This window comes from Podarcis erhardii, assembly GCF_964252035.2.
Source record: "Podarcis erhardii genome assembly, chromosome: 4".
Taxonomy (NCBI): Eukaryota; Metazoa; Chordata; class Lepidosauria; order Squamata; family Lacertidae; genus Podarcis; species Podarcis erhardii.
Window position 1 is genome coordinate 51,681,591 of NC_138508.1, and position 24,395 is coordinate 51,705,985.

Consider the following 24,395-nt stretch of genomic DNA (forward strand, 5'->3'; position numbering starts at 1 on the left):
AGGTCAGTCTTACTGAAGACTGGGGGCAGGGGCTGCTCAAAATACACTCTACTGCTGTGACAGGTTACATCATTGCCCTTTGCACTTTTGAAAGACTGATCTGTGTTCCAGTCTTATCATTTCTTTGACTAATTTTCTCCGGCTGGATTTGAATGTGTCCTTCAGGTTTATTTAAAACACTGTAACATGTGTATGTTTAATTGACTTGTAGAGAACACATCCACCGTGACAGCACTGTAGCAGCAACATCTACCATGAACTGAATTTGAACTCATGCAACACAATTCCTGATGCAGAATTTTAAGTCACCAGGTTACCACACCAGATAATGTATGGTTTAATGTCACTCTTGTAGCCCTCATTTGGTGGTGATGCTTTAGGGCTTCATATCCCATGGTAACCAACTGCACTGGCTCACGGTGGAGTACAGGGTTTTGACCTTTAAAGCCCTATGCGGCCTAGGACCCACGTACTTACAGGACCGTCTCTTCTGGTATGCCCCACGAAGGACCTTAAGGTCCACAAATGACAACATTTTGGAGGTCCCAGGTCGCAAAGTGGTTAGATTGGTCTCAATTAGGGCCAGGGCCTTTTCAGTACTGGCCCCGACTTGGTGGAACGCTCTGTCACAAGAGACTAGGGCCCTGCAGGAGTTGACATCTTTCTGCAGGGCCTGCAAGACAGAGCTGTTCCGCCTGGCCTTTGGACTCCGTCTGACCCTTATGTTTCCCTCCCCTTATGGTCTTGATTTATCGGCTACTTTTAAATTGAGGCTGCATTTTAAATTACATTTTAACCTGTATTTTAAATTATTTTGTTTTTGTTTTGTTTACCCCTACTATGTTTTTACTGTGATTTATTGGTGTTAGCCACCCTGAGCCCAGCTCTGGCCGGGGAGGGCGGAGTATAAGTTAAAAAAACTTATTATTATTATTATTATTATTATTATTATTATTATTATTATTATAAAATACATACATAACCCAGTACATATCAACTGTAAAATGTGCTAAGACTACAGGCTATGGACAGACATTATAGATGAGAGGCGACATCATTATCTAACTGGATTTGAAACCAACTTTCCCAATTCCCATTGCAGCAATCCTGTTGGCATAATTTAGTGGAAGCTTGCAGGTGTGCCAGCACATAGACTTATAAAACTGTAGAGTTGGAAGGGACTCTGAGGATTATCAAGTCCAACCTCCTACCATGCAGAAATATGCAGCTATCCTATACGGAGATTGAACTTGCAGCCATGGCATTATCAGCACCGTGCTCTAACCAACTTAGCTATCCAGTGAACTTTCCCATCCGTAAAACTTTCATTTATGTTTACACCTTACTTCTGATTTGATGAAGTAGGAGCAGGGGCCAACAAATGCTTTTTTGTCCGAGTCCATGAAAACCTACGGTCAGAAGTCCTTTTGGGGGGATTGACTGAATAATGAAATGGTACTTTACAAAGAAAACACAATTTAATGTTGACAAGTTTTACCCACATGCAAATTAGAAAGACTTAGGCTGATTCAGTATTTGAGATTTCATTTTCATCTTTTGCTTCTTTCATTTTGTCTTCACTGATCTGCAAAACACAGTAAATAATTTACTGGAAGCATATATTCTCATATGCTACTTGCATCGGCTCCAAGTCATTCTTGCTCCTTCATTTAGAGCAAGTGAAGAAACACAGCACTCATATTAAACAATGTCTATTAGCAGCCACTCTATTCTCAACATGGAGATTTCTCAACAAAACTGTGGTATCTGATGTATGAATGGCAAAGACACAGCATAGCTTTTACCTCCCCTGGGAAATGCTAATTTCCTCCATCTTAAGGCATTAACACTTTCTCACTGAAAACTGTTCTATTAATACACACCATATTGGAGGAAATTACAGTTCTGTTTTAGTTACATATGCAAATTGGGGTTGCAAAGCAAAGTCCCCATACTTTTTGAAGTTGTACAAATAAGCAGCAAAACTTTCAACAGATGGGCTAATATGGATCATGTAAAACTGATAATTTAAAATTTGCATTTTTGTATACATTTGATCCTTAGCCCTCTAAGAAATAAAACATTAAATACCCAAAGATAGCATGTCAACAATTCAAATTACAATAATAATAATAATGCAACTAGACTTACTAGGTTTCGAGATCTTTCCCGCAACCTGTGCCATATTGTGTGATGAAGCTGGAATGTGAAAGGGTGCAGTCAAGTATATAGCCAGACAGATGTCTTACCATGTCTACTTTAATGGCCTATGACAACAACTACTCTGACAAGAACTTCCATCACTACAGTTTCACAATAACTACTCAAGAGGGTTTTATCCAACTTAGTCATACTCTTAGCTTGCTCACTGTAATCAGTGGACTAGTTAGCCATGACTAAATTAAGCCCACTGATTTCAATGGCTTTCTCCAGTATGATTTAGCAAGATAAAACTTAAAATGTAACAGTATTTCTTTATACTGTTTGTATTTGGTTTATTTTGTTTATTAGTAAAATATAATGTAAAAAAGGAAAATAAGCAACAAGTTAACTTTAAGTGCCAGAATAAGAGTATCAATTTTTTTCAAATATCTGTATCAACTGCATCATGCTACCTTTTCTTGTAAGCGAGTTTGTAAACTGAGTTTTTAAAAACCCCAAATAAATAGAAACAACTTGTGTGTGTTTGTGTGTGGACATAAAATGATTCCTAAATGCAAGCACATGCTTGTAACAAATTTATTTAAGTATGTACAGAGAGATTTATTTCAGCTCTTGACAAAAACTGCGAAGAGAGCACTGATCCAACACACACATGCTGGTTAACACCTTTAACAAGGTTGTTCTCTATGCTATACAAGAAAGATCTAATTACTGTTGCAAATGGACAACCAACAAATAGTATTAAATGGTCTGGTTGGGAGAAGTGGAAACAGACCCCTTTAGGGAAGCATCCAACATTCCTTACTTCAATCACAAATATCTATAAGCAAATTGATGACTTACCTTTAAGTAAATTGGAACAGAGAGACCCTGGAATCTCCGCATAAGCTCAGACTCAGCGCTTGGAACATTATGAGCAGCTGTCACCTCATACTGGTGACATAGGCTGGTTCTGGGAATCTGCGGACCTTCGCTAATGTCTACAAAGTCACCTAACCTGATTGAAAGCAAAAACAAAGAAAGATTAATAACTTTAATTATTTTTTTAAAGTGTATTTCCACCAAACATATGTCTCATTTACTGCAAAACAAGTCCTGCCAATGCGATGCACCAATAGTCAGTAGATTTCAGAACTGTTCTTTTAGAAAACCTGATGTTGTTTATAGGTGAAGCTGTTTATAGGAGGAACCAAAAAGTAAATGTGCTATTATTTGTGTCACCTGCATTGACAGAGGAGATGCATCTTTTGGGACCCCAAAAGGAAAGGTACCAGATTATTGTGGTAACACCATAATAAACCTAGCCTATGGAATCTAGTAAATAGGACAACTGACATGTAGCAGTTTGATTTTTAAAAGTCAGTCTAAGGCATTTTGAACATTCTAGGCAGAAGAAGTCAAAGCCCGAGAGCGCCCTATCCTGTAAGCAGAACTCTGCTCTTGGAACTCTAGATCCAACTCACAAGTACTGAATACAGTGGTACCTCGGGTTACATACGCTTCATGTTACAGACACTTCAGGTTACAGACTCCGCTAACCCAGAAATAGTACCTCAGGTTAAGAACTTTGCTTCAGGAAGAGAACAGAAATCACATGGTGGTGGTATGGTGGCAGCGGGGAGGCCCCATTAGCTAAAGTGGTATCTCAGGTTAAGAACAGTTTCAGGTTAAGAACAGACCTCCAGAACGAATTACGTTCTTAACCCGAGGTACCACTGTATTACATACAAACACATTTAAAATGTGATTCATTTCTATGCTGCTCTTCAATGTAAAATATCCCCACAGTCTCACCCCATGACTAGAATACAACTGAACGCTGTTAAACAAGTTGCCTATTTGTACCTTCATTGTATCTGGGGAAGTTCAAATCATTTTTGTGACTTGATGACAGGTAGCTCACAGTTACAAGGAATCCTCTCTTGTCTCTGCGCGCTCTCTGTCTATATTTATATGTAATCCTAGTTATGAAACAAAGGCAAACAAGATTTTGCTCACCTGTGCAATTTTACTATTCTTTCAGAGTTCTGTGAAGCTTGCTGTTCAATTAACTCCCTTTTGTACCTACAGAACCAGAAAAGAGGCTCATAACTCAACATCACAAGGTATAAAGTGGAAGATCATAACCAAACTGGAAGAATACACATTATGCCACATTTCTTTGCATATTCATAACCTTATATTTTTTCCTTCCTAACTACTAGGTTCAACCGCCCTCTTTCCAAGGAGTTCTTCTCAAGAAATTGCCAAAAGAGCATCTTTCTTACAGTCCGCCAGTCCTGGGTAGGCAGTAGGAGATGGCTTCCTCCTGTTAACTACTCAAATCCACAACAAACAGTGACAGTGAAGTTAACTCAGATACATTTCAAGCTCCACAATATTCTAGCATTATAGATGCCTATACGTTCAGGCTTAAGCACATTGTTTCTCTTAGACAACACATCTCCCTTTACTTATATTCATTAACACTCTTTGTAGTAGATTAATTTAGACTATCTACTACACAGCAAAAAAATAAGTTACATATGTAAGCTCTCTCACAGGTATGCATGACATATATGGCTGCTTGGTTGATCTGACTTGTTCCACATTCCTTTAGTTACCAGCAACTGTAGTGCCATCTACTGGCAAAAATGATGAAAAACTTCAGGTCAGTACCTTAGTACAAGTAGCTGAAAATTAACGTTACAGTGGTACCTCGGTTTAAGAACAGTCCTGTTTACGAACAATTCAGTTTATGAACTCCACAAAACTGGAAGTAGTGTCCCGGTTTGAGAACTTTACCTCAGTCAAAGAACAGAATCTGAATGGTGGAAGGGCACTGGTGGCAGGAGGCCTCATTAGGGAAAGCATGCCTTGGTTTAAGAACCGTTTCGGTTTAAGAACGTACTTCCGGAACGGATTAAGTTCGTAAACCGAGGTACCACTGTAATTGTTTAATGTAACCAATTGGATCAGCTTTAAAACTCATTTAAATTATATATAAAACTTATCTCGTGGAAAACAATACACAATTTCAGCAGAAGATACAGGTGGCCTGCTTTTAAACAACATGTGCTATTAAACAAAATATGGTAATACTGACTTGTTATGTTGAAAAATTTCAAGCGCCACTTTTGCATCAACATCCAGCATTTCAAATGGAAGGTCTTTATGAATTAGTTTGTTAACGTCTTTTGTAAGAGAATGGAGACTTTCCTTGGAAAAGAAGAAAAAATGTATGTATACACAGATCAACAAGACAAGCAAGAAATACAGAATGCAAGTTAGCTCAGATGACTGAAATCCATGCTATGTAAGGATTAGCCCTCATCCTCCAGTGGATTTTCCAAGGCCAAACCAATTAGGATAAGTCTTGCCTATGCTCAGCCTTGGAGTAAGGCAAGACAATGCAATATAGAGACAACAGATAGTAAATATTAACTGTTCCTGGTGATTTTTCCTTGTTGTAATGTTTCATTCCCCCACCCCCCATAGACTGTAAAATTATTTAGCTTCTTTAGTTTTACAGCCACCCATGAAAAGTGCTCTCACTACTTTACTTCCAAGTAAGGCGAATAGTAGTTACTTTGGAACCAGCCTGAAACTGCATTTACGGATTAAATACGAGACCAGAGCTTTCCAAACGCTTCATGTTGGTGACATACATTTTAGATATGCATCATTTTGTGACATGGTAATTCAGTTTTACTAGCAAACTGGAGGTTAAACTAACCCCTTTCCAGCCCCAGGAGGAGCGCAGGAGTGTTCGCACGACACACCTACACACTGCAGCCGACACAAACGTGTCATGACACGACAGTTCAGAAAGCTCTGTAATAGACCTTCTCTATTATACAAGATCTTGCATGGGAAGGTCAATCTCAGTTTATAAAGACTAATTTGTAGTTAATTAATTCTCATTTTCACTGTTGAAACTAATACAAATAAAAGGGGAGGAATCATTTCTAGAGAATCATTTTTACTGTGGACACTACAAAATGAGGCATAGCTATTTTGATCTTTATCTGGAGACCTTTTTGTTTCCGCATTTATTTAACTGTGTACGAAAATGGTCTCAAAATCCATTTCTTTTAATGCTTAGAATCATAGAATTGGAAGGGACCACAAGGGTAATCTAGTCCAACCCCCTGCAATGCAGGAATCTTCTTTCCAACATGGGGCTTGAACCCACGACCCTGAGATTTTAAATTTCATGCTCTACTGACTGAGCTATCCACAGGGTTATCACTAATTAGAGAAAATACCAGAGCAGTAACAGGAATAGATGAGCCTCCCTATTCCTCAGCTTACTCCAACTGCCTTCAGTCCCAGCCTCTATGCTCAATGGCCAGAGATGATGAGACTTGTAGTCTAAACTGCCTGGAGGTTGGGGAAAGATTGCATTTTAGCATCCAACCAGTCCACTTGTGTTTTCTTACATATACATACACACACTTCCTGTACATGCACAAACACAATACCCTGTACACAATATACTGTACATAATATACTGCTACCCTTGTATACAGGAATATACCCTATATATTCCTGTACACAATATACTGCTATCATTACACCAGGGGTCAGCAACCTTTTTCAGCCATGGGCCAGTGCACCGTCCCTCAGACCATGTGGTGGGCCGGGCTATATTTTGGGGGGGGGGGATGAACGAATTCCTATGCCCCACAAATAACCTAGAAATGCATTTTAAATAAAAGGACACATTCTACTCATGTAAAAACACACTGATTCCCGGACCACAGGCCGGATTTAGAAGGCGATTGGGCCGCATCCAGCCCACGGGCCTTAGGTTGCATACCCCTGCCTTACACCATATAATACAAACGCTTGAGTAATTCCAGATGCCTTGTTTTGCTCAGTCAATAACAGGTATGCTGGAAAAGGACTATCCTAAATAAAGTTTTGCCAATGCAGACCTAAATTTCCCCAAGATGTGACTCCAAGCCTGAATGCAGTGCTATGGCTTGGATCTTAAGGAAACTTCTGTGAACAGAAGAGCTTCTGAAATTCATGGATGGTACTGAGATCCAATAGAAGACCCCATGCGCTGAAGAGAAATAAGCATTTTCCACCTATTTCTCCTTCCATCCTGCAACCTTCTGTGCTGTCTCTCATATTGCTTTGGAACCTTTGGAACAGATTTTCAGGGGATGAGAGACAAGGGATGGAAGAAGGAAATAGGCAAGAGTCATCTTTGCTGGTGGGAGCCAACTCAGGGTGGACTCCAACAATGCATAAGCAGCTTTCCTCTCACCTCTTCCTCTCCTCCATCTTCAAGCATCCTATGTGCACCCAAGATTTGTTTCAGAGGGTCCCACACTCCTCTGGAGCAGATTTTAAGGGCATGAAGAAGAGGAAAGGAGAGGAAGAGGAAATCCTGATGCACAAGCAGAACTCTCTTCTGCTCGGGAACAGGCAATGTTGGATACATCCTAGTCAACATATACTGGATAGTATTTGCCGGCAAGTAGATCTGTGTTTGGTGAAAATTTCCCTGTATTTTGTAACATTGAATAACCAATTATCCCCCAAATAAAGAGTACACTGGAACATGTCTAGTGAATCATCATACTTACAGCAGTTGGTTTCCAGTCATCCAGCCTGCTGTCCAAGATTACATCGTAGCAAAAAGCTCCAGATATCACTGCATGGCAAGTCAAGATCCAAAAGAAAATGAGTAATTTTTGAAGTTAAGTCTGAACTAAACCTATTTTGCAGTCCTAATGGTAGCCAACATATGGGGCTTCCTACAGTATCGGAATGTTTATGGTGCAGCCAATGTGGAATATTGAGTATGATTATGGTTGCACCGTCTAAAAAGGGTAGCAATAGACTAGAGTAGGAAAAGAGGAGAGCAACCACAATGACCATAGGCGGTGGGGCATTTTCTCTACAGGAAAGATAAATAAAACCTGGGTAGCTATTAAGGTCAACCTCTGACACCCTGCTCTGAGTTTCACCACCTTCTGGTGACTGGAGAAAAGGGTTTACACTTGCACTTCATCTTTGGAAGTCCTTTTTCAGGGAGGTTCTCCCAGTGTCAATGTTGTTCTCTTTTCAGCAAAGGTGAAAGCATTTTTATCTGCTCAGACCTTTTAGGTTTTCTACAATTTTTATCAGAGGTAAGTTACACTGAGATTCCATGAAGCTGACTAACAGTAGATTCCAAACAGCTAAGTAGTATTTTGTCATTCAACTTTTAACTAATTTATAGAATTGTCTGCTACAAGATATGGCAATGGTCATTAATAAGGCAAACAGATAAAAATTATTTGATCCATTTGCGAAACAGGTTTTCTCTTTCCCCGAATTTCCTCACACAGGGCAAGGGGCCACTACAGGGCTGAGGAGAGGATGGGGAAGTCCACTCCTACAAGATTAGAATTACTCTAAATTACCAAAGCTTTTGAAATGCATAAATTAAGCAGGCCTTTAATCAAAGAACCTTCTACATGTGTTCCAATATACAATTCATCAACTTTCAAGAACAATAAAAATTTGCAACAGCAAAACATGTACCTGGCACTTCCGGAGCTCTAACAAGAGTGACTGGGTATTCATCTTTAAATGCCTGTTCTAATACACAGCCCAGCATCATAGCACAAGAGCGCCAATAGGCCTGCAACAAAGGATTTCAAACAAACTTTATTTATTCTAACATGATGCTATGCCAAGACAGTTCGCTTCAAGTGAAAACAGAGCGTAAAAGTCTCAAAAGATGCAAGAAGACAGCTGCTAATATTCATGGATATCTCTCCACCTCACTTCTGACGTAAATTTTGCTTGTGGTAGAGAAGCAGAAATGTGAGGAGTGGAGCTGTCCTCCATTTTCATGTACTGTGTAGGACTAGTAATTGTTGAAAGATATGAAGCCCTTTAGAACAGAGCCACACATACAAAATCTTTCCAGAAATTGTTTGCTATATGGTAGGATCCGAATTTCCCATTACAGGAACGGCCAGACTCTTTCCATTTTTGGAAGGCACCAAGATCCAACAGAGACTCTCTGATAGAGGAAAAGGAGAAAGTGATCTTCAATGATTCCTCCTTTTTCCTGTCTTCTCAAGCTGCTTCCCACACTATTCCAGAGGGTCTCACAATTTTCTGGAGAGCTTTCCAGGACACACAGGATAAAGGAGAAATTGGGGGAGTTTCCTTCCCTGCCTTCCTCTTTCAGAGTAAAATAGAATTTCAAAGAGCTATTCTGGATTCAACCCTTATTGGCCTGCATTTCTTACTGTTCAACTATAAACAAGAAGAGCATTGCTTATGCAGTTATGTGGAAAGAGATATAAATGTACTACAGAAGTGTGTGATTTAAAAATAGAAGAAAACCAGGAAACCAAATATTTTGACTAATACATAATGAGTAACCATGTATGACTATGTACCAATTATTTTCTGCCCTCATCTTTGTGCTTGTATTCAACACACAAGATTCAAATCCTTCCCTTCCTTAGGTTTTATTCGAAAAAAAGCTTCAACTCAAAGGGAAGAAAACACTATGAAGAAAAATGGTACAAACATACTTTGTTCACCTCCTCCGGGTCCTCACTTTTGAAAGTAAGAAACTGAATTTCACAGGAGCGAGTCAAAGGCCTGTACATATCCCAGATTTGTCCATCTACAAGGGCAAGTACCGATCTCTTACTGTGCCATTCACTTAAATCTAGGAAAGGCGAAAAAGTACAAAAAGTACAGCAAAATAATAGTGATAGTATAGTTGTACTTTGTTTACAATAATCAGCCAGACAATAAACCATAAATTAAAAAAGAGTGAGCAGCGGCAGCATTCTCCATGGACCAGCTGTTGCTCAGTCTTTACTGTCAGACACTATCAGAGCTCAAAAACATTTGGGATAACAGACGAGAAAAGAGAGAACCTCGTCAGCCTATTTATTTTTTTAGATCATCTTGTAGAATGTTGTAAAGAAATTGGATGGATGGAGCATACTACTCCTTCTTAGCTTGTTAGGAATTCTTGATAGATGTGAAATTAATAATCAGGCAGGCATCCTTTGAATGGCCAGGGAAAGGTGGAACTAACAATGTTGGAGATTAACAAGGGTAGGAAACCACTGGACCTCAGCCTAATTTCGAAAACCACCTGGAAGGGACCATTCAAGTCCTTGGAAGAGCAGTCTGCCTCCCCATGCAAGCAACCTGTTGGGCAGGGAAGAATAGGATGCAGGAGAGAAAGACTGAACACCTGAAAGTGAGAGACAGAAAGAGTGGCTCTGTCTTCCATTGGCAGGTTACTCCTAAAGGAATGGGGGCCCATGAAAGGGGGGGGACCTCTACTCTCAACACACCAGATTGCTAGGCCCCATTAATAGATGATAAAATATAAAGGGATGGGAGTAACCTATGGAGGGAGAGATTTCTTAATGGGATACAGGAGCAACTGGGTAATGGAACTGATTGTACTACCTTTGGAACAGTGAACTAGATTTACTCAAAAAAGGAACATTTATCACAAGGACATTCTTCTTCAGATAAGATTAGCTGATGTACTGTCCGTCTTTTAAAAAGTGTGGTTTTGATTTGCCATTTGGCTTAAGGGTGACATAACTACAGCCCTCCATTTGCAAGTACTTACGCATAGCACAAGTGTAAGGAGTGGAAAGCCCTTTGTTCATTATTAAAAAAGTGCCTGGATTAGGTTTGCCAACATATTTAACTTCAATCTTCTCAATTCGTGGATAAAGTGACAATTGTCTCTCTTTCTCTTTTGTGAAGAGCTCACTGCGCATCTGAGCAATCTCAGCTACTGAGAGTTGAGGAGCGGGAGCTGTTGAAACAAGCCCTGCAAATAAAAGAAGTCTCATCAAACAGCATATTGCTTCATTTTAGTAAACAAAACAATCCCATTCCAGAACAGTTCCTTGGAAGCAAGCTCTAAGGATCTAAGTGGAATAGTAGATAATTTATATATTATCAAAAAATGTTGCAGTAAACAAGACTTTGACAAGTTTTGAAACTATTAGGTAAGTTCATTACTCACCATCAATATCTATAATGAATAATCAGATAAGAAAAAAGTACTTCATATATTCAGAAGTTCAGACGTGTTCTTTAAATATACAATTCTATTAGACCTTACCAACAAGTCGGATCTAAAAGTGATACTGCTGTGCCAGTATTCAGGGGCCTTTCCACATATCCATATTTTCATAGCTAGAACTAACTTGATCCAGCTTAATAGCCTTATCACCACATGCTACATTAGGGAGAGGGCTATCAGTGTTGTACAGGAAATTACTATTAATATGTTCACTGCTGTAACTGAAGGAAGGGAGGAAATTTTCATCATGGTGTAGTAGTTACAGAATTGAACTAGTACTGGGAAGAACTAGTTTTGAATCCTCACTCAAATCATGAAGCTCACTTGGTGACCGTGGGCAAGACACACTGCCCAACCTAACCTACCATACAGGGCTGTTGTGAGCATAACTGGGAATGGAAAAGTATGTACCAGCTTGAGCTCTTTGGACGAAATACATAAAATACATTTCAAAGGCCAAAAAATGGTGCAGGAGTTATGGCAAACCCTTTGAAAGTTGTGGGATGGAATAATCACAGTGTTTTTCCTCCTCCCACTTGCACACAAAACAAAAGGCATTTTTTAAAAAAGGCAGGCGTGTCCCTGTAAATGTTTAGGGTGCCACTATTATCTGTCCACTAATATATATGCCAGTCAAATTTTTCAGAACATACAAAAAGGATGGACCCTGCTCACAGCACAAAGCTTCTGCATACTGCACAAGACCACATCAAAAAGTGCCCTACCCCAGCAGCACACACTGCCCTAATCACAAATCAGACCTCCTATTCGTCCTATTGAAACTTAGCAAAACGTAAGGTTTACCAAGCTGCGATATCTCTGGAGAGAGAGAGAGAGAGAGAGAGAGGAAGAGAAAGGACCACGGCGCTACCCACAAAGAGCAAAACTGGATCCAAAGCTCACAGCCTCTGAACTCGTTATGAACCTTCAGGGTTCAGCCTGGAATATATGAGGCGCCTACCTCATTTGGCTTAAAAATTAAAGATACAAGCAGGCCCCAGCGTGCAAAAAATAAATAAATCATGCTTTCGAAGGGCAAAGGGGTGGGTGGGAAACCACCATTCCTTCACTTGGGAAAGCTAAGCACTGCAGCTCCCCACGTGCTGAAATGGGCCGTGCAAATCAATGGGGAATAGGAAGGTTTCTCTCCCCACACCCGCCAGCCTGACCCAGCCATTCCCTGGCGCACTCACTCCGGCTGCAGCCTCGCCACACTCCGCGGCTCCTCCAAAGAGAAGCCATCGCCAGGCGGATCCTTCGCCCCTCGAAGCCCGGCGCAAGCGGAGCACCAACAGTCGTCGCCTTCCGGAAAACAGCTGCTGCGAAACAAAGGTTCCGCCTCTCTTTCCCAGCGCGGCTCGTGACGGCTCCCCCCGCCCCCCGCGCAGCTTCTGGAGGCGGAGGGCGCGCGTGAAACGGCCCCTCATGGTCTATGGGTTTGGAAGGAGCGGACTGAGGCGTCTGCTCGAGCGATTCTTTCAGCCCGTTTTGACAGCTGCAGCTGGACAGGCAGAAATGCAAGAGGTGCAGCAGTGGGCAGAGCTACTATGCCTATTTGATTTCTGTTACAGATAGGTAGCCGTGTTGGTCTGCCATAGTCAAAACAAAACAAATTCCTTCCAGTAGCACCTTAAAGACCAACTAAGTCAGTTCTTGGTATGAGCTTTCGTGCATGCACACGAAAGCTCATACCAAGAACTGACTTAGTTGGTCTTTAAGGTGCTACTGGAAGGAATTTGTTTTATTTGATTTCTGTCCGCTGTGCAGCTGCTGCAAGGAAGCTAGCCAGGAGACGGAGGGGTTGCAAACAGGCCCTTTCTCTACTCGTACATTGATCACCAGCAACCAGGCGCCTTGGCACCCGTAAAGGCTTTCGAGGATGCCACAGGTGCCCTAGACTGACGCTGAGCTTTCTTTAAAAAGAAAAAGTATGTCTCTAACCCTAGAAAGTTATAGGGCAAAATGGGCAGGTACCATCTAAGTCAGGCATCCCCAACCTGCAGCCCTCCAGATGTTTGGGCCTACAATTCCCATGATCCCTAGCTAACGACCAGTGGTCAGGGGTGATGGAAATTGTAGTCCAAAACATCTGGAGGGCCAAAGATTGGGGGTGCCAGATCTAAGTCATTTCTGTGAAATATGAGTGTGTGTGTGTGCGTGGTGTGGCCACTTTTCCAGGTACTGGAGGATGCTGCCTATTGCTATTCAACAGCGACAGTGCTTGTGGATATCGCCACAATATTGATTTTCCATGCACAACCAGGACTAGCAGAACATAGCTGACATCCCATGGTAAGCACAAGGAGCATCAGGAGCAGCCGTCTCTAGTTTTGTGTTGTGCCAAGCTCCCCATGGCAGCCATTTCATGTAATGCCATTTTCCCCAACAGCTATTTTGTGACTGGCGCCCCCAGCACTCAGTCAACCCCTGGCATATATTATATCAGCACTGACTGGTTTGTACAAGCTGCCCCCTTGTGCCCCACCACCACCACCAAAAAAAAAACCACTGCGCTGGTGGGGGAGCACCGAATTTTGCCATCACACAAGGCACTGCTGAAATTTGAGATCCCAAGGTCTGCCACTGTACATAGCGTGAATGTCTGCAAAGACAAAACCTTTGTACATAGAGTTGTACATATGAAAACTTCCATGTTATCCAGAGCATGAAGCAACTAGAAAGGGTAAAAATAAATATTCAGATCAGAATGTAAATTCAAGCAGTTACATCTGACTTCTGCATTGTCACATGCAGCAAGTGAGATGACACCATTAATTGGAACAACTGTGCTGGACAGTTTTCAATACTGGAAGCAGGTTTTCAGATTGCACACAACTCTGTCAGACAAAGGCAATGTACTCGTTAGCAGTTTAAAAGACAATGAGGTCATCCCCTCTCCACCCACACAACATTTAAATTTGCTTTTTAACATTGCTGTACATACCAGATAGGGGGTGAGGATTTCTTCTCTCGATGTGCATTACCTGATTGGTTGCCCTGCACCAAATTCCAATTCCATCTCATGCATAATGACTGTCTCAAATATACACACTTCAGCTTAACTGTGGCTTAAGTTTTCAGATCAGATGAAAGTTAGTTTGAGGAAAAACACATCTAAACACAGTAAACTACAGGATTGTTTCAAGAAACTACAGGATACATATGGATTGTGGCTAACATCATGTGTACTTGGCTTCAAACCCCAGTGGTGGGAGCACATTGCAGCTGGAATAAATGTGCACAGCCTTAGTTTAGGAGACCAAAATAAACAATGAAGATGCTAGATAATTGGCCTGATCATTATTCAGTTACAAAGGTTTCCTGCTCAGTGCTGTTGGCATGGAGATATCCTAGACTAAATCAAAGATGGCATTCTAACGTCTTGTATGATGTCACAAATGGGATATACTCAGAGTAATAATAATAATAATAGGGTTTATTATTATTATTATTATTATTTATTGGGTTTTATTATTGGCTGGGGAAGCCCATCTGGTTGGGTTTCCCCAGGCACTCTGGGCAGTTCCCAACAGAATATTAAAAACACGATAAAACGATCAAATGGCACAAATGGTACAAATGGTACAAATCAAATGGCAAGGCGAGAAATTAATAATTGTCGGGATCTACGCACCAAATGGAAATAAGACTGATTTCTATAGATCATTGGAGGAAAAACTTTTTGAGTACATGGACCAAAAAATCGTAATAATGGGAGATATGAATGGTGTGGTATCATTGGAAATGGATAGATTAAGAGAGGCAAAGAATAAAGAAGGGAAATTGCCTAAGACTTTTTTTACGATGATGAAGAACTGTAATTTGATCGATATCTGGAGACTCAGGCACCCCTTGGAGAAGCAATTTACTCATTATTCAGAACCGAATCAGTCGATGTCAAGAATAGATCAAATTTGGGTTTCGAATGAATTGACACCAAGAATCCAACAAATTGAAATACAAGCCAGAGTGATCTCAGACCACAACCCCATAGAATTGGAGCTAAAAGGTTTTGAAGAGAGATCATTTAGGTGGCGATTGAATGACAATTTGTGGGACGACCAGAAGATGGTCGAAAAAGTGCAAAAGAAACTATCTGAATACTTTATGGATAATGTGGATAAAGGTACCAAAATGAGTATTGTTTGGGACGCAAGCAAAGCAGTAATGAGAGGTTTATTGATTCAACTGAATGCATTGAAGAAAAATAATAAGGAAAAAAGGATAAAAGAAATTTTAAGACAGATTATGGACTATGAGCAAAAACTGATCAAAAAAACCCAACAATTTGAAAATAAAGCAGGAAATAAAGACTCTACAAACACAATTTGCGATGATAATAAACAAAGAAGTTGAGTGGAACATTAAAAGGTTAAGACAGAAAAACTTTGAATCAGCAAATAAATCAGGAAAATGGCTTGCGTGGCAACTGAAAAAAAGAAAGGAGCAGAATACAATTAATAAAATTAAGATAAATGGAGAAGAGACAACCGACCCGAAAGAAATAAGAAAAGGATTCTTGGACTTTTATAAACAATTATACAAAAATAAAGGAACAACAAGAAGAAAATAGAAAGATATCTAAGAAAGAAAATGGTGCAAAAGATCCCAACAGACCAAAAAGACCAGCTGAATGCCCCAATAGAAAAAGAAGAAGTAAAAGAAGTGATAAAGGAATTGAAAAGAGGAAAAGCCCCAGGTCCTGACGGGTTCACATCTAGTTATTATAAAGAAATGAAAGAGGTGCTGACGACCCCACTGACTGCCGTTATGAACAATATCTTAAAAGAAAGAGACATTCCAGAAACGTGGAAAGAAGCATATATTACATTAATCCCAAAACAAGACTCTGATTTAACACAAGTTAAAAACTACAGGCCTATCTCACTTCTGAATACAGACTATAAGATCTTTGCAGGAATCCTAGCGAAGAGATTGAAAAAGATATTAATAAAGATTATTCACAAAGACCAAGCAGGTTTCCTACCAGGCAGACAACTGAGAGATAATATAAGAAATATAATTAATGTTATAGAATATCTGTCTGATAGGTGTGATAAACCAGCGACTCTGATGTTCGTGGATGCAGAAAAGGCCTTTGACAACATAATTTGGGAATTTATGTTGAAAAACTTAGAACATATGGTGGTTGGTCAAGAATTTTTCAATGGCATAAAGGCAATCTGTACAGAACAAAGAGCAAAGTTAATAGTGAATAATGTCATTACTGAAGATATAAAAATATCTAAAGGAACAAGACAAGGTTGTCCACTATCGCCATTGTTATTTATAACGGTTCTGGAAGTCTTTTTAAATGCAATTAGACAAAACAAGCAAATAAAGGGGGTAACAGTAGGTCAAAATGAGTATAAAGTTAAAGCCTTTGCCGATGATTTGGTACTGACTATGGAAGAATCAATAGAAAGCATCGAGGAGGTACTGGATGAGATGGACAAATTTGGTAAGGTGGCAGGATTCAGACTGAACAAAAGAAAGACAAAAATGATTGTAAAAAATATGGATCAAAGTACGATTGAATTAATGCAACAACGAACAGAGATAGAGGTGGTGAAAAAGGTTAAGTACTTGGGAATTTGGGTAACAGCCAAGAATATTGATTTATACCAAAATAATTATATCCCGGTTTGGAAGGGAATAAAGAAGGACCTGGAGGTGTGGGCTAGAATGAAACTATCATTTTGGGGAAGAATTTCTACTATAAAAATGACGGTGCTACCAAAGATGTTATTTTTATTTCAGACCATACCCATACTAAAGGGTATAGGAATTTTCAAAGAATGGCAAAAAGTGATTTCAAGGTATATCTGGCAGGGGAAGAAGCCCAGAATAAAATTTAAATTATTGACAGATGTAAAAGAAAGAGGAGGCTTCGCCCTGCCAGATATGAGACTGTATTATGAAGCAGCCTGTCTATGTTGGTTAAAAGAATGGATAAAGCTAGAAAATAATGAATTATTAGATCTTGAAGGATTTGATAACAGATTTCAGTGGCACGCGTACCTCTGGTGTGACAAAAAGAGGGTTCATAAAGGATTTGGAAACCACATCTTCAGGGGTTCATTAATAGAGGTTTGGGAGAGATACAAAAATATATTGGAACCAAAAGTTCCACACTGGCTGTCCCCGTTAGAGGTAATAAGTGTGAAGAAGACTAATATGAGAAATAAATGGGCCACCTATGGGGAATTGATAATTAATGAGGGAGGAAAATGGAAAGTAAGGCCATATGAACAAGTTAAAGATTTAGTTTATGATTGGTTGCATCATTATCAAGTAAATGAAATATTTAAAAAAGATTTGAAGGAAAAGGGTTATGCGGAAAAAGAATCAAGTTTCCAAAAGGACATTATAAATAATGAGCATAAAACTCTGTCAAAAATGTATAAGATATTGCTGGAATGGAATACGAAAGATGAAGAGGTTAAATCGGTAATGATACAATGGGCAAAGGATTTTGGGTACAATATTCAATTTGAAGATTGGGAAAAACTGTGGAAAGAGCATTTAAAATTCACGGCATGTACCACACTGAAGGAGAATGTGATGAAAATGTTTTATAGATGGTATATGACACCTGTAAAATTAGCAAAGATGTATAAGGTTGATAACAAATGTTGGAAGTGTAAAGATAAGGAAGGGACATTCTTCCATCAGTGGTGGGAATGTAAGAAAGTGAAAAGTTTTGGGGAAATGATATATAATGAGTTGAAAAAAATGTTAAGATATACTTTTGTGAAAAAACCCGAAGCTTTTCTCCTAGGTATGGTAGGAAAGGACATCAGAAGAAAGGACTGTCAGCTTTTCCAGTATGCGGTAACGGCAGCCAGAATCCTGTTGGCCCAGAAATGGAAACAAGAGGAAATACCGACGATAGAAGAATGGAGACTAAAAATGATAGACTATGCAGAACTGGATAAATTAACTGGGAAAATTAGATATACTAAAGATCAAAAGTTCATCGAAGACTGGGGAAAATTTGTGGATTATCTGAAAAATATATGTGGTGTGAATACAACGCTAGTGGGATTTAAAGAGGCACTGTAAAAAAAGAAAATAAGTATTGTTTATTTGAAATAATGGGACTAAGGAGAAAAAATGGCAATACGATAAAAGGGAATGTGTATCAATGGTATTACTACGGATGATTATCAGAGACGCTGAAGGAAGTAAAAAAATAACTTTGATTTGTTGTATGTGGGTCTAAACGAAAAATTGGATGGAAATTTATAAAATGTATAAAATAAAAATTATTAAAAAAACACGATAAAACATCACACAATAAGAAACAACTTCTAAAGGAATCTGAACACTGGGAAATTGGGTAATCTTTGTGACAAGTGATATTGGATGTATATATTTTTTTTCATAGAGGAAGAGGTTTAGAATGATTTGCAGACTGAGTAGTCAACTCATAACTCATCAAATTCAGATGATCAATAGAAACTCTGGATATCTTGCCCAGAACAGAGTTAATCTTATTTGGGACTTTGGGACCTGATTCATGCTACTATCTTGGAGATGTTAACCCACCACATTGTGACTCTTCCATCTAATGCTTTGAAGGGAAATTCATGTCATAACATTAATTTTTACTATTTTGCAGGACCTGGTAACTGTAAGTGTTAACATATGGAGACTTTTTCACAGGATCCTTTTTGCCAGGTTATATATTGAGGTGCAGATCATTTGAAAATGCTTGTAAGAACCATCTTGGTCGACCTCCTTCAAATAAATGAAATTTACTTGTGGTTTTAACAATAATTATGGATTCTCAAAAGTGTATCCACATACTGTGAGGCTAATTCCTGTCACCCTAAATCCTCAACTTAACTTTTGACCACTCTAGTATGCTGGTTCAATGTTTCAAGATTTGAGTCTGAGAAGGAGGGATTCCTGTTCTGTCTATAGATGGGGCACATCCTCAACAGGAGCCTACAAACAGCTGTCCAGAAGGTTTAGCTAACATTGCTAAGGAAGTTCTGCCCAAATGGTGCTCACATATGGACCTCACCCTGGATGAGAGGAGAAGTGCTGAAGTATGGTGTAGTAAATCGGTGACAGCCTATACATACCAAGCTTGCAATTTTAACAAATAAAATGCATTCGGTTCTTGTTGTGACGTGGGGTTTGTGATTTCAGCTCTCTTGACATAATATGCTGGAGACAGTTCTCTAGTAACACTTCTTTATTAAAAGCAACAAGACTAAAACCTGAGGAGGGGAGAGCTACATTTATAGGGACAGGGAACTAGCTAGAAGGGATACATTTTGGAGGGAACAATATCAGGCAATCACAGTCCTGCCTTTTGGAGGCAACCAATAAGACAGAGGATCCAAATACAGCAGCTTAAATGAACCAATAGTAGCTGTACCCTCTGGAACCAAAAGGCAGTTACTTTACCCTAATGCAATTACAGACAATAATAATACAGATATAAAATCCTTTGACTCAATACACAACACCCCTCCCCCCCTAGTGAGCACAGCAGATGTAATCTCTCAGGTACTGTGGGGTCCTACAACTTCTACTTGATCTCCGGACAACAGGTGTTGCCGGTTCTGGATTGGGTGTCACCTGTGGTAGGGGGTTTGCTATAGGGGTTTCGTCAGGAACAGATGGAGTCCCAGACATCTCAGGGTCCCCTACCTGTACCTCGTCATCCTGAGGACTAGCAGACCCTGGTTCATTTGCTGAAGCCCCTGGTGATTGCACCTCTGGGCCATTTTCACTCTGGTCTTGCAGCTCTGCGTCATTAGCCAGGGATGAATTATCAAACTCCTCCCTGCTGAGCGCCCGGCGCCTCAGCTGATATATATGTCTCTTCCAAACTTGCCCATTTTCCAAGGTCACATAATAGGACACAGGTCCACTAGCCCGGGTGACCACACCAGCCACCCACCGCGAACCTCGTGAATAGTTCCTCACCCAGACCAGATCTTCAGGGGCGAAATACCTTGTTGTATCAGTCTCAGCCTGGGGGTTTGCTCTTGAATTACGGTTTGGCATTTTATCCGGGTGGACATAATCCAGCACCGTTACCAATCTTCTACCCAAGAGCAGCTCAGCTGGCGACTTGCCCGTCGTAGTACACGGCGTCGCATGCTGCAAAAATAACATTCGCGCGATGCGAGCTGACCAGTTACCCTCCATTAAGTGTGCAATGGATTCTTTGGCTGTTCTTACCATGCGCTCCGCCTGCCCATTGGAGGATGGGTGAAAGGGCGCGGATGTGACCCCCCTTATGAAGTTATCAGCCAAGAATGCCCTGAATTCTTGGGATACAAAAGCTGCCCCATTATCTGATACAATGGTCTCAGGTAACCCGTGGGTTGCAAACAGCTGCCTCAACACCTTGATTACGGCAGCTGATGCCATGCTAGGGACCATCGCCACTTCTAACCATTTGGAATATGCATCGACGATAACCAAAAAGACCTTCCCCTGGAATGGCCCAGCAAAATCTAAGTGCAGCCGGCTCCAGGGAGATCTGGACTGCTCCCACCAGTGAACTGGTGCTCTGGCCACTTCTGGCCGCACCTCTTGGCATGACTTGCATGTTCGTACCCATTGTTCTATGTTCTGGTCCATTCCAGGCCACCACACATAACATCGGGCTAGTGACTTCATCCTGACCATTCCCGGGTGTCCCATGTGAAGCGTCTCAAGAACCCTGTTTCTCAGTGGTGCTGGGATGATCACCCTATCTCCCCACAGAAGACAACCCTTATGCATGGATAACTCGTGCTGCCTTGTTGCATAAGGCCTGAATTTGTCTTCATGCGGACCACCTGGCCACCCCCTCCCCACCCAAGTGAGCACACGGGAGAGAACAGCATCTTTCCTCGTTTTCTCAGCAATATCAGTAACCGTTACAGGAGCCCCCGGAAGTGTTTCCAGCATCATTATGTGCTCCGCTGGAGCAGGATCCTCATTGCTCCCGCCAGGAAGGGGCAATCGACTCAGCGCATCAGCGTGGCACAACCGTTTCCCCGGCACATGGGTCAAGGTGTACTAGAACCCGTTCAGGAATATAGACCAACGCAACATTCTGGGGGAGAGAATTTGTGGCGTTTGTTTGTTCGTGGTTTGTGGTCCGTTTCAATGGAGAAATGGCGACCGTACACATAATCATGGAACTTTTTGATTCCTGCCACAATTGCAAGCGCCTCTTTGTCAATTTGAGCATAGTTGCGCTCCGTGGGCGACAGCGTACGGGAATAGAAAGAGATGGGCTTTTCCGACCCATCCGGTTCCCTATGACTCAGCACCGCCCCCAGTATTGAGAGGCATCACATGCCAGGACCAGCGGCTTCGATTCATCATAATGAGCAAGGACGCTCTTGCTACTCAGCATTCCTCGCAAGGAGTCAAAAGCCTTCTGCTGCTCCTGCCCCCATCGCCACACATTCTTTTTCTGCAACAGTCTATGTAATGGTTCAGCTACCGAAGCTTTCTGGGGTAAGAACGAATGATAAAAGTTAATAAGTCCCAGGAATGACTGCAACTCCGTCTTGTTCTGTGGTCGTGGTGCCTCGATGATGGCCTTAATCTTAGCATCTGTGGGGTGGATGCCTGATGCATCAATTTTAAACCCCAAGAATTCCACAGTTGGCACCCCAAAACTGCATTTTTCCTTTTTTAGTTGCAACCCCACCTCCTTGAACTTGAGCAACACTGCACGGACACGCGCAACCAGTTCCTGTGGGTCTTTTCCAGCAATCAAAACGTCATCAAAAAATGGCAAGACCCCCGGCAGACCTCTTAACAGGCGTTCCATGAGCCCTTGAAAAATCCCTGGGGCCACACAAACTCCAAATTGTAATCTGTTAACTCTGAACGCCCCTTTATGTGTGACAATAGTCTGTGCTTCCGCTGATTGTGGGGTTACTGGCAGCTGTTGGTAAGCTTGTGCCAGGTCAAGTTTGGCGAACACCTTGCCCCCAGCCAGTTTAGCCAACAGATGTGATACGACTGGAATGGGGTATGAATTTCCCCTGAGTGCCTTATTGATAGTACATTTGTAATCAGCACAGATCCTGACTTCCCCATTTGCTTTAAGGGGCGTGATGATTGGAGTCTCCCACTTAGCGGAGTCCACAGGTGAGAGAACTCCCTGCTTGACCAATTTATCCAGCTCTGCTTCGATCTTGGGTTGCAGTGCAAATGGCACTCGCCTTGGTTTGAGTCGGATTGGGGCCACCCCAGGGTCCAATTCGAAGTCAACTGGGGGCCCTTTATAACAACCCAGTTTTCCATTAAAGAGACCAGCAAATTCTTTGCATAATGCCTCGCTCATCTCAGGGCAGGTTTGGATTGAATTAAGCCCTGATATACTCAGTCCCAGGGCGGGGAACCAGTCAGTGCCCAGGAGACTGGGGCGACTGCCCTTCGCAATCACCAGTTTGAGTACCGCCTGTTTGTCCCGGAACTGTACTCTCACAGCACACATTCCCATGACATGGATGCGGCCCGCTGAGTATGACTGCAAAGTTGCCGGGAAGGGCTCCAGAGGGGGCAACTTACCCCTGGGGAAGAATGTCCTCGCGGTCTGGTCCGACACGATAGTGAATCCAGATCCGGAGTCCACCTCCATGTCGCACAGCTGACCCTCAAACTTCACCTTGACGTGTGCCTTGCCTTGCGCTGGAAACTGCACGACCCTCCCGTTGATCTCCGTTACGTAGTGGCAGTCCTTTAGAACATGGTTTGCTGTGGGCGATCTGCGATGCTCCAGTCTAGGTGCTCCTGTCGCTCCCAACGCCACCGATCTACAGACCCTGGCGATGTGACCTGTCTTTCCGCACGTCCGGCACATAGCATCCCGGAAACGACAACTCTTCCGCTCATGGTTTCTGCCACAACCAGGGCACCTGCCTCGGTGATCTTTGTGCACTGTGCAGGCCTGACGCACTGACTCGACCCCACGGACTGGGCTCTGGCTCGGAGTAGCCTCTAGCTCGTCCATGGCATGCGCAACTTCTATCTGTGGCTTAGGGGCCCTGCGGCTGGCATCAAGCTCCTCTCTTTCATAATTCTCCGTGGCAGTGGCCTCCTTCAAGGCTGAAGCAAGGGTAACCTCTTCTTTAGCCACGATGCGTCTTCTGGCTTTCTTGCTGTTCAGACCACCGACAAACCAATCCAGGAGAGTCTCTTCCAGATCTTGGAAGTCGCAGTGCTGAGCGAGCTTCCGCAGTTCAGCTAGAAATGCAGATACAGACTCCCCAGCACGCTGCTGCCTCTTATGAAACTCCATCTGCCGGGCCATCTTGGTCTCAGTAGGCGCTAAATGGCTTGTTAGGCAGGCAAGAATATCTTTGAGAGATGTCTCACTTAGCTTCGCTGGGGCAAGCAATGCCTTGGCCAGCTTGAAGGTCTCAGGCCCACAGTAGCTCAGGAATGTGGCCCTTCTTTTGCTGGCATCGGTGATTCCTTGAGCCACTGCGAAGAACTCGAAGCGTTCGACGTAGTCTTCCCACGTGTGGGGCTCTGATGGCTGGAAGGGCTCCAATACCCTTGGACTCTCCATTGTCCTGTGGGCAGGGTCGTCTTCTCAGCTGGCCAGTGAGTCTTGTTCTTAGCTACAATCCAGACTCTGAGGCAGGGCTGCGTTTAACCGCTCCTCAGCATTCCGGATCCCATCCTCGTCGCCAGTTGTTGTGACGTGGGGTTTGTGATTTCAGCTCTCTTGACATAATATGCTGGAGACTGTTCTCTAGTAACACTTCTTTATTAAAAGCAACAAGACTAAAACCTGAGGAGGGGAGAGCTACATTTATAGGGACAGGGAACTAGCTAGAAGGGATACATTTTGGAGGGAACAATATCAGGCAATCACAGTCCTGCCTTTTGGAGGCAATCAATAAGACAGAGGATCCAAATACAGCAGCTTAAATGAACCAATAGTAGCTGTACCCTCTGGAACCAAAAGGCAGTTACTTTACCCTAATGCAATTACAGACAATAATAATACAGATATAAAATCCTTTGACTCAATACACAACAGTTCTTACAATTGTTTGGGAGGAGCAGGCTCCATTTGGGTAACATCTAATTTTGTGCTTGTGCTAAAGTAGCAGCTTTTTTTCTTTCTTTTGCTGCTAGAGGGCTCCATTTTAGAAGTTGTTGCTGGTCTTAATTTCATTTC

The 24,395-nt window shown here is 41.8% G+C and overlaps 1 protein-coding gene across 2 annotated transcripts; it reads right to left on the minus strand.

The window, feature by feature from the left end:
- Positions 1 to 1,459: 1,459 nt before the first annotated feature.
- MRPL39 (mitochondrial ribosomal protein L39) lies at positions 1,460 to 24,395 on the minus strand. Of its 2 annotated transcripts, none has more exons than XM_081859554.1 (10): positions 24,262 to 24,395; positions 10,766 to 10,972; positions 9,696 to 9,835; positions 8,686 to 8,785; positions 7,743 to 7,810; positions 5,249 to 5,361; positions 4,162 to 4,227; positions 3,007 to 3,160; positions 2,152 to 2,199; positions 1,460 to 1,585 (listed from the first exon to the last, which is right to left on the minus strand). In XM_081859554.1, the coding sequence occupies exons 1-10, from the start codon at positions 24,296 to 24,298 to the stop codon at positions 1,520 to 1,522; spliced, it is 999 nt and encodes a 332-aa protein (XP_081715680.1). In that variant the 5' UTR covers positions 24,299 to 24,395; the 3' UTR covers positions 1,460 to 1,519. The 2 variants fall into 2 exon arrangements, with proteins under 2 accessions (XP_081715680.1, XP_081715679.1); XM_081859553.1 differs by lacking the exon at positions 24,262 to 24,395 and adding an exon at positions 12,424 to 12,582.